The sequence below is a fragment of the Heloderma suspectum genome, chromosome 7 (assembly GCF_057233095.1).
Source record: "Heloderma suspectum isolate Gila_16-S chromosome 7, 16-S_ref, whole genome shotgun sequence".
Lineage (NCBI taxonomy): Eukaryota > Metazoa > Chordata > Lepidosauria > Squamata > Helodermatidae > Heloderma > Heloderma suspectum.
This window is the reverse complement of record NC_139464.1, coordinates 54,533,100-54,547,727: the sequence shown is the minus strand read 5'-3', so window position 1 is coordinate 54,547,727 and position 14,628 is coordinate 54,533,100. Positions and strand designations below refer to the sequence as shown.

General features: G+C 40.9%; 1 protein-coding gene across 7 annotated transcripts in view; it reads right to left on the bottom strand.

Annotated features, from left to right (window-relative positions):
* Positions 1 to 14,628, bottom strand: part of EEA1 (early endosome antigen 1) — an 80,014-nt gene that overhangs the window by 15,354 nt on the left and 50,032 nt on the right. For all 7 annotated transcript variants that reach the window (XM_084810254.1, XM_084810249.1, XM_084810252.1 and 4 more), the window contains 7 exons: positions 12,557 to 12,757; positions 10,420 to 10,533; positions 9,585 to 9,740; positions 4,984 to 5,123; positions 4,303 to 4,633; positions 1,957 to 2,058; positions 1,368 to 1,562 (listed from right to left, as the gene is read on the bottom strand). In XM_084810254.1, coding sequence (XP_084666380.1) covers positions 1,368 to 1,562; positions 1,957 to 2,058; positions 4,303 to 4,633; positions 4,984 to 5,123; positions 9,585 to 9,740; positions 10,420 to 10,533; positions 12,557 to 12,757 — 1,239 coding nt within the window. The remainder of the gene's footprint in view (positions 1 to 1,367; positions 1,563 to 1,956; positions 2,059 to 4,302; positions 4,634 to 4,983; positions 5,124 to 9,584; positions 9,741 to 10,419; positions 10,534 to 12,556; positions 12,758 to 14,628) is intronic.

Genomic DNA, 14,628 nt, shown 5'->3' with positions numbered 1-14,628 from the left:
TGTAAAGCCACCTCATCCATACCAGTATACTACATATTTGTCCAGGCTCGGATGATCAGCGGGGGAAACAACGCAGCACCCGTTGTTTCCCCTGCCCACACACATGCCAGTCATGTGGCCAAGATTACCCTAATTACCTGCACCACAGCGCAAGTTGCCATATCATCCGAACCCAGGGCACGGCACACATGTAGTGCATTTTCACCCACCTTACAACCCATGGCTTGCAGTATGGATTGTGGGGTGGGTGAAAATGCCTGCACAGCATGCCAGGTTTGGACGGCATTGCAACTTGAGATGCAGTGCGGGTAATTGGGGTAATCCCAGTCACATGACCAGCACGTGCAGGGATGGGGGAAACAACCAACGCTGCATTGTTTCCCCCACTCTTTGTCTGAACAACCCGATTGACTGGAAAGCTCCCTAGCTCTTAAGACCATTCCGACTGCACCTTTCTTGTCACCGTTAATGAAAGTTTGTAAAACATAGTTGCACTAGATTTTACAGAATCAGACAAACTTTATCAGTCTTCACAGCCAGCCCTCTCTCCTACCCCAAAGAATGATTTTAGGCTGTCTTGACAATGAAAGGTTGCAACTGAATACACAGGACATAAATAACTATATGTAACAGAATATTCTATACTTTTATGGGATCTGTGCTTGAATATTTTACCTGTGATTTGATCTGTGGTTGAATACACAACACTTCTATAGATTCAAAGCTTGAAAATTAGCACTTCTTCCCCCAATTAGCATGAATGAACAATCAGAGTCGCCCAGCCATCCCATTAGGCAAGGTGAGCCCTTTGCCTGAGGTGGTGGATCTGGCAAAGTGTCCCTGGCCTGTCTGCCACATCTCCAGCCACCTGTCATAGCTTTTCCATTTATCCCCTGCAGCAAAGCAGCTGGCGACTCCCCTATAGGACTCTCTAGGTTACCCATGCCTTGTTCTGAGGAAGGGTCCTCCCTCAAATGGAGTCACTATAGGCGAGGTGGCCCCAGAGAATGCTTGTTTAAAGTTTCAGTTTACTACTGTTATATTTTAAGAAGTATTCACCACTGCTGTGGCAAATATTTTAAAAGTTTAGCGGTAGTAAATTGTGAAACCTTAAATAGGCATTGTCTGGAGCAACCCTACACACAATGTCTTGCTCTGAGGAAGGATCCCACATTCCTAGGAGTGATACACTGTGGGGACAGATGGCCCTGGAGGGCCAAGAAGTTCCTGCATTTCACAGCTAATGTGGTAGCAAAAAATATTTACAGCAGGGGCGGGGGGGGGCAGGTTCTCATCTCAGGGAGCATAATGTCTTGCACTGGCCCTGATGAACAGTAGCATTCTTGAAGAAAATATGGAACTATTACCTTTTCTAAGAGGGCTGTTTTTAATTCAGCTTGCTGTGTTTCATTTTGTTTTTTCTTTAGGTCAAAAGATTCCTTCAGTTCTTTCACCTTCAGCTGGAGCTGCTGTTCATTCTTTTCTTTTTCTTTCAGAACTCCTTGAATCTGCAGGACTTGTTCACGTGCTGAATCAAGCTCTGTTGCCAGCTGCTTGGAGATCTACATATAGAAATGTAGTACAACATATTATCTCTGCTGTAACCAGTATTATTTTAATATAGCTGCTTTTACATGATGCCTTGTTGCAGACCTCACTGGCACTGCAGTACAGTTCTCCAAAGTCTAAGCATTTTTAAATGCATTTTATGAATTTATACAAATAAAACAGTACAAGTGACCTACAGATGTGCTATCCTTACTTGTGTTAAATATTCACACATGCAGTTATTTAACCTAGGAGCATTAATACATTATTTTCTTAAGTGAAACCTGTTTTGTATGCAGAATAGAGCAAAAATGACATCGCTTTCCACAGAGTTTGATTCTAGCAAAGCTATTTGATAAAGCAGCCACTCTACGGGTTTCATGTTTGTGGTCAAACAGTCATCATTACCCCTTCTTGTTTTTCCAGCAAGTTTTTCAGTTCATTCTGTTCTTTAGCTATAGATTCTGATTGTAGTTGAAGTTGACGTCGAGCTTCTTGACAAGATTTCTCCTGTGTAAAAAGAGAAATCCAACATGTATTGCAGCAGCTATAAAAAAAGTGAATTCCATTTTAGAGACCAATAGAAAAGTGATCAAAACTAAAACTGCCAATATTGTAATGCCTTTATAAAAATCAATATGAAACAAGACTTGAAATAGTGTGCACAGTTCTGGCCACTACACATCAAAAATGGTATTATAGAGCTGCAAAACATAGAGGAAAGGGAAACTAAAACGGTCAGGAGACTGGAACAACTCTTCTATGAGGGAAGGTATTGGGCTGGTGACATAGTGAGACAGCCCCATGGTTGTCTTCATGGGCATGAAGTCCTGAACAGGCCCACTAAAGCAGCCCTGGTGTGAACACTGAAATCCTGAGGTTTCCCACTACCATGCCAGGGACTACGTCAGCCATCTCAGGCAGGGAGACTGATGAGCAGTGGGGTGGTAGAATCAGTTTTTCTGGATCAACACGAGGTATAAACTGGACTGTTCCAGCAGGGCTTGTCTTATGTTCTTATGATTGAAAGAACGGCTTCCTGTTCTTTGTTGCAGCTAACTTGGGGGGGATCTCATGAAAATGGAATGAGAAGCACATTGGAGTATTACCCAGATTTTCATGGAATCGGCTTTGGTCCATTCAGGACATGCGAAGCGAGATAAACCGAATGTAGTGTACCTTTAAAATCCAGTTTTCAGGGCTCGCACAGCAGGTGGGGTGGGGGGAGTAGAACTGAACCTGACAGGGGCTGCTCAACCAATGAGAGAGGCTTGTTTCCTGCCCCTGTCCAGGCTCCCTGCTGCTACTACATTATTATGAATGAAGAGCAACTAATTTTCCCCATGCCTGCAGGTTTCCCTGAAGACACCAAAATCCCCAGTTCTCCAGTGAAGTATCTGAAGGCTCCTGAGAGCTCCCCCGGCCCGACCCCAATTTCACCACATCCCAGCAATCTGCTGCAGACTTATTGCTCCCACCCCATTTTTCCCCATGTGTGCACTTTTGCCTATTGCTTCCAACCCCCCACTTCCAACTCCCTGCTTTCTCCCTTTCTCCTTCTCCCTGCTCACAATGAGAAGCTCCCGTAAAGTTATTAAAATCAGCCTTTAACCCTATCACTGCAGGGGAGCAAGATTTATTTCTTACTTCTGAGTAAACATGCACAGAAGTGGGGGGGATATGTTAAAGACTGAAAGTAGGCTACCTAAGGTGATTGAGTGTCCCCACTACTGTGGTAATGCGAGGGGTCGCTGCTGCGCTCCTGGGGATTTTTTCAGTGGGAATGGGAAAAACTGCTTCCATTGTGGAAACAAGAGGGAATGAGGCATCTCACTCCCTTGACCATGTCACTGCCAGGTCACAGAGGTGCGCCCAGGATTTAATGTGGGGGGACATGGCACACTGTGGTAAAACCGCCAGAGAGTGATTTCAGTAAAAAAAATTGGAAGAAAGGAGATTCAGAAAATGTGGCTTTTCAAGAGGGAAGCAGCTGGTTGGCAGTGGATTGGTGATGACATCACCTGTTGCGAAGGACCTCAAACTGCTCTAACTTCACACTAAATCACTTGTGAAGACAGCCCCCTGGTCATCTGTAGGCAATTTGTTCTAGCTGAGATTACAATATTTTAAATGATTGGTAAGTACAGTCATCATAACAACCAATTTTCCTGCAACTCATATCCATTAGGGCACTAGGCTCACTTGTCATTCTAAAGAGTATTATCACCCACAAGAGAGTGATAATTGTCTATATATACATATATATATATATCTGTTTATATTTAATACAACATAAGTAATCTTATAGGGTGCTCAAGCAAGCATATGGGCATCTTTTATAAGGAATGTAATTGTTTTAATGTCATAAAAATACCATGTTCCCTAATTTTTTTCTTAACTGGCTTCCAAATGAACACAGTTCAACATTTCTTCCACAATGCACATGAAATAAAGCTGCTTCATTACCCTTTCCAATTCTTTCCAATACTGTTCAAAAATTAACAGTAGACAGGTGTCTGATCCAAGTCAGTGCCCAGCACCCAAAAATAAGCATGCACATATAGACCAATACATTTAATTAGTGAAATGCTCAATTTAGTATTCTTAAGAGCACTCATTTCCTATTGTCAGGTCCATCGATCACTAGCATACTGCCCTAAATTTTCACAGCAGGCAGCAAAGCGCAGCTAGTATTTATAGATGTGCAAATCGGTCACACAGGAAATGTCTATTTGTTTAAAATTCATGACTCACTATTTCTGCCACTGCTGCCTTTCCTTTTTGTTTTTCCTTTTCCAATTCATCCTTTGCTTCTTTCAAAGATTCAGTGCTTTTTGACAATTTGTCTTTGATGACTTCAAGTTCTTTTAATACAGTATCTTTTTCCAACTTCATTTTCTTCAAATCCTCCATCACTGCTTGCAGCTTTCCATCTAGTTCCTTGTGGTGTCTGTCTGCATCTTGATGTAATTTCTCAACATTCAATTGCAATCTTGCATTTTCTTCCTCTTGCTTCAGTATCTGTTGGTTTGCTTCTTCTAAAGTATCACATTTCTTTTGTAGGTCTAATGTGGTACTAGATACTCTGTACAGACACAAATTAAATAACTGAAAATCTTTTGATACTAAATGCGACAAAATAAAGCATTCACATTTATATAGCACATTTTAAATATTCCAAGTACCCCCGATATCCTCAGTAATAACTAATATTATTAACTTAAGTAATGCTAATCTTTGTACCTGATAGCTAAATGATCCACTGGCATAAATTACTCATAAATTACATCTTGCGAGTATAAATCAAACTAAGACAGCTGTCAATTAATAGCCTTATTATTAAAGAGAAGAGGTCTTCTGTAACCATGAACTCTAGGTGCCTTTAACATTTCGATACAAATCTGAAAAGTAGTACATTTAAGAGATTTAGCATACATTTCTCTTTCTGCATCTAGTTGTTTGGTCAGTTCTGCAGCTTTGAGACTTAAGTCTGTACATTGTTGTCTTTGCTGCTGTAGCTCCTGAAGGGTCTTCTCTTTACTGCCCACAACTTCAAGAATGTCAGCTTCCAGTTTCTGTAACAGAAGGTTTTAGAAAGCTGATAAAGGTGTACAAAATTATGCATGTGTGGAGAAAGTGGATAGGGAAACATTTTAATTATAATAATAGAACCCAGGGTCATCCCATGAAGCTGATTGGTGGGAGCTTCAGGACAGAAAAAAGGAAGTAATTTATTTGCAAGCACATGGTTAAACTATGAAATTCACTACCACAAGATGTAGTGATGGTCACCAATTTGGATGGCTTTAAAAGGGGACTAGACAAATTCATGGAAGAGAAGATTATCTAGTCCTGATGGCTGTATGCTACCTCCAGTATCAAAGGCACGATGCCTACGTACACCAGCTGCTGGGGAACATGGGCAGGAGGGTGCTATTGCACTCATGTCCTGCTTGTGGTTTTCCTGTGGGCAGCTGGTTGGCCACTGTGTGAACAAAATGCTGGACTAAATGGACCATTGGTCTGATCCAGCATGGCTCTTATGTTCTTAAAGCTAACAATTGGAACAAAAAAAAACTGTCACAATGAAGGATAGGGGCTTACTTAAACTTGCTGTAAATTCTCATTCTTCTACGTCGGGGTGGGCAACTTGTGACCCTCCAGATGTTTTATCTTACAACTCTCATCACCACCAACCAGCATAGCCAATTGTGAGGGATGATAGGATTTGTAGGAGGACCATAAGTTGCCCACCCCTGTTCTAGGTGGACAGATGGTAGTATCTGTATCTGGAATAGCATCTCCACATGATAGGGTGACATGGTCCATCTTTGACCTCACCACATGGAGGAGCTCCTTGCCTACACAGACCAGAATTGGCAGAGTAGGAAACACTCTCACCCATCAGAAATACAAACAGTAACTGAGGGAAAGGGTATAACCAAAGCCATGGAAAACTGGTAACATTTTTAAAAAGATAAAATAATGGAAGAGGAAAAGGCAGGACACCCCTATGAGTCCTTGCCTACTTCCCCCAAAATGTGCCTACGGGTATGGACCCACCCAATTCTGTATGGGTAGACCGCTCTCTGTACACCTAGAAGAATGAATTTGCAGTATTTATTTCCCATTCCCTTCCAGGTTTATAGAGGGCAATCTCTAAATCCAGGATGCAGAAAAGCTTTAATCTCTTCTAGGAAGGTCTGCAGTTTGTGCCTGGCATACAGCACAGAATCAGCGCCCTCTAAAGAACCCGCCACCAAAAAATGTCTGCTGAGGAAAGAAAGATCCACTTTATAATTCCTGATAAATGTGAACCAAAGCCCATGATGCAGCCCTGCCTTTGCCAAGGATTTGCTGTATACATAAGCACATGGCTCTTCTGTATCTGGAGTTTCAAAGCCAGTCAGCTCTCAGCTCTAGCCTGTTTACGCTCATTTGAGACTCTGACTCTAGCCATTCCTGACTCATCAGTTCTTGGAGATGGGCCCCTTAATCAGATGGGCTCCTCAACTTTCATGGTGATAACAATCGATTGTGGATTCTTCAGAGGTGGCTCCTGGACAGTCTTTCTGGGGCTAACCACTAATCCAAGGACCTCTATTAAAATACATTCATTCTCTGATTCATTCATTTGTACAGCCACCCCATAACATAAGTTGTCTGAGGGCTCACAAAACAAATACAACGACTGAAAAAAGAATATAAAACAGTAACACTAATTGCGTTTTTAGTTTTTTAATAGAAGACATATTTTTAAAATTAAGAAGACAAGACCACAAAGCATGAGTTATTTAAAAGACCTAGGTGAATCGAAAGGTCTGAAAAGACTTTACCCAAGTCTGAAAAGACCACAAAGATGGCACCAGGTGAGCCTTGTTTGGAAGGCTGTTTCATAACTGGGGTGCCACTGGAAAAAGGTCCTCTCCCTTTTCTCACTTCATTTGGTGGGGATACCTGAAGCAAGGCTTTTGAAGAAGAGTTAGTGCTGAAGAACCTCTGACCTGCAGAGTTTCCCCATCCATCCTGCAGAGACTTGGGCTCCCTCCCCATGCACACCCCCTAGCCTGTAGGTTACCAGAGGCTTTGGGAGGAGATGGGGAGAAGAATCCCCTTACACAGCGTGCCGCTCTCCCTCCCAAGCTCTGGTTCAGGACAGCTACAGCCTTGCCTGCATCTTACAAAAGAAAGAGATAAGAGCTGGGTGTCATCTGTATATTGGTGACACCTCAGAACCAAATCTCTGGATAACCTCTTCCAGCAGATTCATGTAGATCAGTCTTCCACAACCTGATGCCCTCCAGATGTTTTGGACTACAACTCCCAGCATTCCTGACCATTACTCATTCTGGCTGGGGCTGGTAGGAGTTGAAGCCTGAAACATCTCGGAGGCACCAGGTTGGGGAAGGCTGATATAATACTAAATAGCATAGGAGAACTGAACCCTGCAGGACCCCAAAGCATGACTGCCAAGGGGTTGAGCAGGAATCCTAGCAGAACCTTCTGGAAAACATTCCACTCCTGCTTGGATGACTGCAGCCAAGCAGAATCTCCCACAGCCAGTCTGATCAGTCTGTCCAGAAGGATACCATGGCCGATGGTATTGAAAGCGGCTGAGAGATCCAGCAGAACCAACAGGGTCACACCCTTCATCTTTCTATCAACGAAGGTTATCCCACAGGGCAGCCAAGGCAGTTTCTGTCCCAAAACCAGGCCTGAAACCTGACTGAAAATGGGTTTCATTCAAGAGTGACTAGAGTTGTCCAGCTATACTCTCTTGATCACCTTGCCCAGGAAGGGAACATAGGCCACTGGCCTATAGTTACCCACTGGCCATGTCATCGGGGTCCAGGCAAGGTTTCTTCAGGAGTGGTCATCTTATGGCTTCTTTTAAAGAAATGTGAACTACTACTTCTCTCAATGAGGTATTTACAACCTCCTGGACTCAGACAGATATTCCCTCCAATTTTTGGCACCTCCCAGTTAAAAAGGAAGAGATAAATTGCTCAGGTTCACCAAGAAGGCTAGACAGGTAGAAAGCAGTCCTATCTGGACTCCCCAAAGAATCCTTTCTGATCCCTAACTAAGATAGAGGAAAGTGAAAGAGCAAATTTATAAATAAAATTTACAGAAGAAAATTAAGACTTAAAGAAAACTAAAGGTCTTCAATTCCTTTTAAATTATCCTGAGCCCTGCCAAAGACCAGCTTCTAGTCCAAAAGACAGGGCAGGTTTTGGTAGGCAGGGAGTTCCTCAACATAGTGAGGTATAAGACTAATATCCTGTCTTCCTGCCTGGAGAAGGACATATCTCCAATGTAGGGACTTACATTGCACACCTGGGAAAGAGAGCAAAGTGTTCTTATTTATTACATTTGAATTCCTCCATCATGGAACTCTAGACAACAAATTGAATTTTCTATTTGTAATCCATTTAGTATTTTTTTATTTTTAAATTCTCCCAGGATGTAATATAAGGATAATTTCCCACACTGATGTGGGGAACACAGCAAACATTCAAAAGAAGTACTTGTTTTCAAGACTATTATTTGTCACTCTGGATAAACTACATTTCAGGTATGATCCAAATTTTTCTCCTTAAGCAATGTATCCTGCTTAAACCTGTTCTCAACATCTCAGCCTCACCCACTAAAACACACTGCACAACGGGAGAACATCTCTGCTATGTGATGTTTATGCATCAATATTCCTGACCAGCACAGACAGTCCAACAGTGCTAGCACTGAACAAATAATAATACCAAAGTTACACCCAAAATTTTACTTTAGAAAAATATTCCACTCCTTCTGTTCATTCCTTTCTGAACAGAGAGCATGTATTTATTTATTTTGATGCATATTGTTCCCTATCCCAGATTTTGGGGGCAGGTTATACAAATATTGTGATCAAATGTATAGAAACTATTCTTATTAAAAGTATTTAAAATCTTCACCTTTAAAGAGTCTCTCAAGCCTAAGTTATTCTGCACTTAAAAGCAGTCAAGTATAACATTCACACTAACTCATGTCCTAATCATATAAAACTATTTATTTACTGTTATACAAGTACAAATCTTTGCAATACAGGAAAATGTACTTAAGGAATGAATGCTGCTAATAGATTTATGTAGCACCAATTTTAAGAAGTACTAAGGGGCTGGTCAGAGGTACCTTCTTCTCACCCACCATTTTTACACAGTGAAATTAGGAGCAGGGCTAGTCTTGTGCATGTCCTCCATACACACAGATGTGAACATCCAATAAGAACACTGAAGATCAACTTTTCCCTGTTGTGTCTATTGTTTGATGTTTGTCTATATTTATTCCTAGCATTTTCAGGAAAACATTTTTCATCTCTTTTACAATTTGGGTCCCTGTTCTTATATATTGATGGCAGTTGTAAGGCTGAGAAAGAAATAATGCCAGCTTTGAAACAATTCCCCATCCGCCCCCACACCCTCCTCATCTTAGCAATGTTGATAATACACCTATTATATACACAGTATGAACAAATGAAAAAAAGGTTTCTGAATACAAACCTTGTGATAACCTTCCAGCTCTTCGTTTTTTTGCTCTAAATGAAGATGCTTTTCTTTGTACTCTTTAAGATTGGCTTCCAGCTGGGTACAGTATTCCTGCTTGTCATGCAACTTAGCAGTAACCTGATCCAACTGTGTACTGACCTTATTTAGCTCCTATTAATAAACATTGAAAAGGGTAATTTTTAGAAAAACCCATTTTGCCATACTTGTTTAATGAACGAAGTATTATTTTGTAAATGAAACATGTCTAATAAATTCTTCATTTTTTTAAGGAAAATTGCAGATTACAAAAATTTTAATACAGAAGAACATCTATATTATTCGCAGAAATCTGCATTCAAATCTAAACATAGAGATATCATTCAGACACAGGAATATGTAGGTTCCTCCAGCACCTACACCTAATAGTAGGGTTGTCCATTTTGAATTATTAATCAGTTTTAGAAAGCCAAAATGCACCAGGGAAAATTCATTCCCAACTGAAAAATGTAGACCAGGATCCAAAGAACTACTTTACTGATTTCTGAAATTTATATCCCAACCTTCAATGGCAAATTGACAAGTCCAAGAGCTGAACAAGCCCAGTGAAATTTGACCTGTTTTCTTCCAACACAGCTAATAACCATTTGATAAAGGTAAATGAATGCATCTCCTTTAATACTTTAACATTTATTTATCTTACTTCTATTGTTTTAGCAATTTTAGCTAAATATAAAGAGGTCATCATGGAGCTACATATTCTAAGTGATTATAGCAACATTCACCCCAGTGATTTGGTTTTAATCAATCAGATTATCATGAAATCATCCTATATAACCTTTTTTTCTCTCACCTGCTGTTTATCTTGTAATGCATTCTGGGCAGTGTCCAAATGATTCTGAAGGTCTGCTCTCTGAGCAGCTTTTGCTGCTTCTGCTGATAGAAGCAATTCAGTCTTTGCTTTTACCTGACAGAGAATTAAAACAAGTGTTCCAGTGTTCACTATAAATATTAAGTAACTGCAGTTTCTTTAAATATTTTTCCCCTAGGGGAAGGTAATCTAGTAACTTCACCAGAGCAATTAGACTGTCCATCAATTTATGGAAAAGACACAGTTCAGCCCAATTCAAAATGGGTCACAAATTACAAGGGATTTTGAAGAACTTTAAGGAAAAAAACCCTCACTTTTTTTCTGAGAGTCCTAAACTGATTTTTAATGTTAATTACACTATATTAAACTGGTTTACGATCTCATCAATTTGTTTATTTATTGGTCTACATCCTGTACAGTAAATCTCACTTTGAACAGAATGATGAATAGTGGGAGATTCGGGACTGATATTTATTTATTACATTTCTATACCACCCAATAGTCAAAGCTCTCTGGGTAGCTCACAACAATTAAAACCATAAAATACAAGACAATAAAATACAATATAAAAATTCAAAAGTTTAATATTACAGTATAAGAATAAAAAGAATAACCAAATAGAACCTAGCTGCAGTGCAAAGATTTAAAATACAATATCAGATTTCAAACAGAAACTGAAACACTAAAATATCTGGGAAATAAAAAGGTCTTCACCTAGTGTTGAAAAGAGCACAGTGTAGGCACCAGGTTAAGCCTCTCTGGGAAGCTCATTCCACAACTGGGTTCCCACAGCAGAAAAGGCCCTCCTCTTAGCAGCCACCCACCTCACTTCCTTTGGAGGGGGCTCCCAGAGAAGGACCGCTGAAGATGATCTTAGGGTCTGGGCAGGTGTATATGGACAGAGACAGTCCTTCACTAATCTGGTCCCAAGCCATTTAGGGCTTTGAATGTTAATGCCAGCACTTTGAATCGGGCTTGGAAATGGACTGGCAGCCAATGCAGATGGAAAAATACCAGCATAATACAATCACACTGGCTAGCCCCTGTTAATCTCACTACTCTATTTTGGACCAGCTGAGGTTTCTGGACCATTTTCAAAGGCAGCACAAGATAGAAGGAAGTACTTCTTCACACGATACAAAGTTAAACTATGGAATTTGTTACTGCAAGATTTAGTGATGGCCACCAGCTTGGACAGCATTTCACAGGGGATTAGACAAATGTATGGAGGATAAGGCTATCAATGGCTACTAGTCATGATGCCTAAATTTACCTCCAGTATCTGTATACCTCTGATTTCCAGAGATTGTGAGCAGGAAGGTGCTACTGCACTTCCCATAGGCATCGGGTTGGCCACTGCAAGAACAGAACTCTGGACGTGTTAGGTCTTTGGTCTGCTCCAGCAGGACCATTCTTATGCTCTCACTAATTACACAGATCCTGATGAAGTGATATTTGATTTTGGTCCAGTCCAGCACACGAAACGTACTGCATTCAGATGTCATGATAAACCGTGGCTAATCATGAAAGAAACAAGCCACTGTGAGCCATCCTCAGGTTTGTGCACTTTCCCCAACACTTCCTCCAGTATAGCTGCATCGAGGACAGCAGGATCTTTTGCATGCTCCTTCCTTCCCTTTTCTACTCCAGTGTGGCTGTGAGGAGATTCAAAGTTTTCAACCCCTAAACTGTGGTTCATCTTAACTATGGTTTGTTGAAACAAGTCAGATTCATAATGTATTGCTTGAAGTTGGCTTGTTGCAAAGAAAATCAATCACAATTAATCATTAGTTAATTAGTTAATATTAACCATAGTATGATTTGGACAAAACAAGCCATGGTTAATCAAAAACTGAAACAAAAGCTTCCAATCTCCTTCTCGAAACTGTACTGGAGTGGAGGGGGGAGTACGCAAGCCCAAGGCTCATTGCAGCTTGTTCCTGTAACAATAAACCACAGTTTATCGTGATGTCTAAATGCAGCTACTATGTACATTGTTTAAGGTCAAACAACTTTCTGAGGCTGATCAAGATAGATTACTGTCACTAAATTTGCTGAAATTAAACCAACACCCCCACTGCTCATATTTTTATTTATATATAGGATAAAGTCAGATTACCTGCAAATCAAGTTGCATTGCTTTCTCTTTGCTTTCACTTAGCTGACTATTGAGCTCACTTATAGTTGCTTCTAAGGAGAGAACACGGTCTTGAGAGGCTCTTAGATGTGCCTTCTGTTCCTGCACCTGCTCATGCAAATTCTCTAGAGCCTGTTTATGGCTTTCTGACTGATTTTTCAGTTTTTCTGTCAGCTGAGTTACCTACAAACAAAACAAAGGAGTAATTACAAGGAAAAATATTAATAAAATATCTCAACTATGAAATGAAGACTAACACTGGCTGTGGGCCTGACTTTCAGAATATTAGTGAAAGTCCTATAATATATTGTACACATTTATGCTTCTATTACTAGTCAATTAATGACAGATAAGGGGAAAAGGTGAAGAAAAGTAACTCAAGCCATTTAGGCTTTATAGGTAAGAACTAGCACCTTGAATTGAGCCCAGAAACAATTTGTGAGCTGATGCAATATGGTCCATATAACATACATCAGCGAGGTCTGACTGCCATATTTTGCAACAGGCTATAGTTTCTGAACATTTTCGAGGGCAGCCCCATGTAGAGTGTGTTGACTAAGGTATTTGTCACTGTGACCAGATCCTTCTTCTCCAGGGAAGGGTACAAATGGTGCACCAGCTGAAGCTGAGCAAGGACACTCCTGGCTACTACTGCCACCTGGTCATATCCAAGAGTATCCCCAAAATGCACACCTATTCCTTCAGAGGGATTGACATCCCATCTAGAACAGGTAATACCCCAATCACAGGGCAGATTGTGCACTGACCAACCAGACTTCTATCTTGACTGGATCCTTAGCTTGTTAACCCACATCAAATCCATAACTGTGAACAAACACTTGTTCAAGTTTTCCACAGCCTCCTTGGCATCAGTTGAAAAGAAGAGATAGAGTAGGGTATCATCTATATAATGATGAGACACAACTCCAAACCCTTGAATGATCTCTCATGAAGTGGTTTCATGAAGATGTCAAAAACAAAGAGAATGAAATAGAGCCCTGAGATACCCCATAAGCCAATGCCAGGGGGCTGAGCTATAATCCCCCAGTGCCACCTCCTTGCAATGATCAGCTTAGTAGGGCCAGACCCACCATAAAGCAGTTTCACCAAGTCCTAAGCTAGCCAGCCATCCCAGAAGGATGCCACAGGCAATGGTATTGAATGCCACTGAGATGTCTGCTAGAAGCAACAGGGACACTTTCCCCCTTGTCAAGTTCCCAGCGTAGATCATCCACCAATGTGACTAAGGCTGTTTCTGTCCCAAAACTGGACCTAAACCTAGATTGGAAAGGATTTAAATAATTCTGTTATTCACTTTGTTAAACCTTAAAAAGCTCTATTAGCTTAATGTGCAAATTAACTGACATACTGAGGTTTAACATGACTTCAACTGCACTCAGCAACATACTTATGTGTAAGTAATCCCACTGAAATCAGTGGGACTTACTTCTAAGTAAATAGGTTTAGGAGTCAGAAGTCAATTTTATTGACCTGATCGAGACCAAAATGCCTTAAATCCAACAATTTGTATAAACTGAGTTGTGCCTCCAGCTTTCAGAAGTTCTACAGAGTCCAGTTCTCACCACTGCAGGTGCTTTGGGACAAGGATGTCATATAGCCCAATTAACATTAAATACACTAACTTTTCACCTTTACTAGCATTACGTCTCAGTATGCCTGCGGTAAGAGCTATACTTAGGGGATCAGCAGCAATGAGTAAGCATCTACCTGTACCTCTCTGAGATTGCCATCTTTGCCATCCAAGGGCTTCTCTGCCTTTCCAGAATACATGACAGACAACAATGTAACAGGTGCAGCAGTGCCCAGCACAGAGATACAGTGACAGGGAAAGATACATCTGTTACTGTTTTGCCTTGCAGCTGTCACAAGCATAAGGGTCCTCCTGCACAAAGCCCATTCCTAAACTTTGCTTGCAGAACTCACTGCTCTCCTTTCGCCTCCAATATTACTGCTGCTTCCAGAATTGCCCAAAGGCAAGTTTTGCTTTGTAGATTTCAACATCTCCCCAGGCAGGTCTTCAACCCACAACTTAT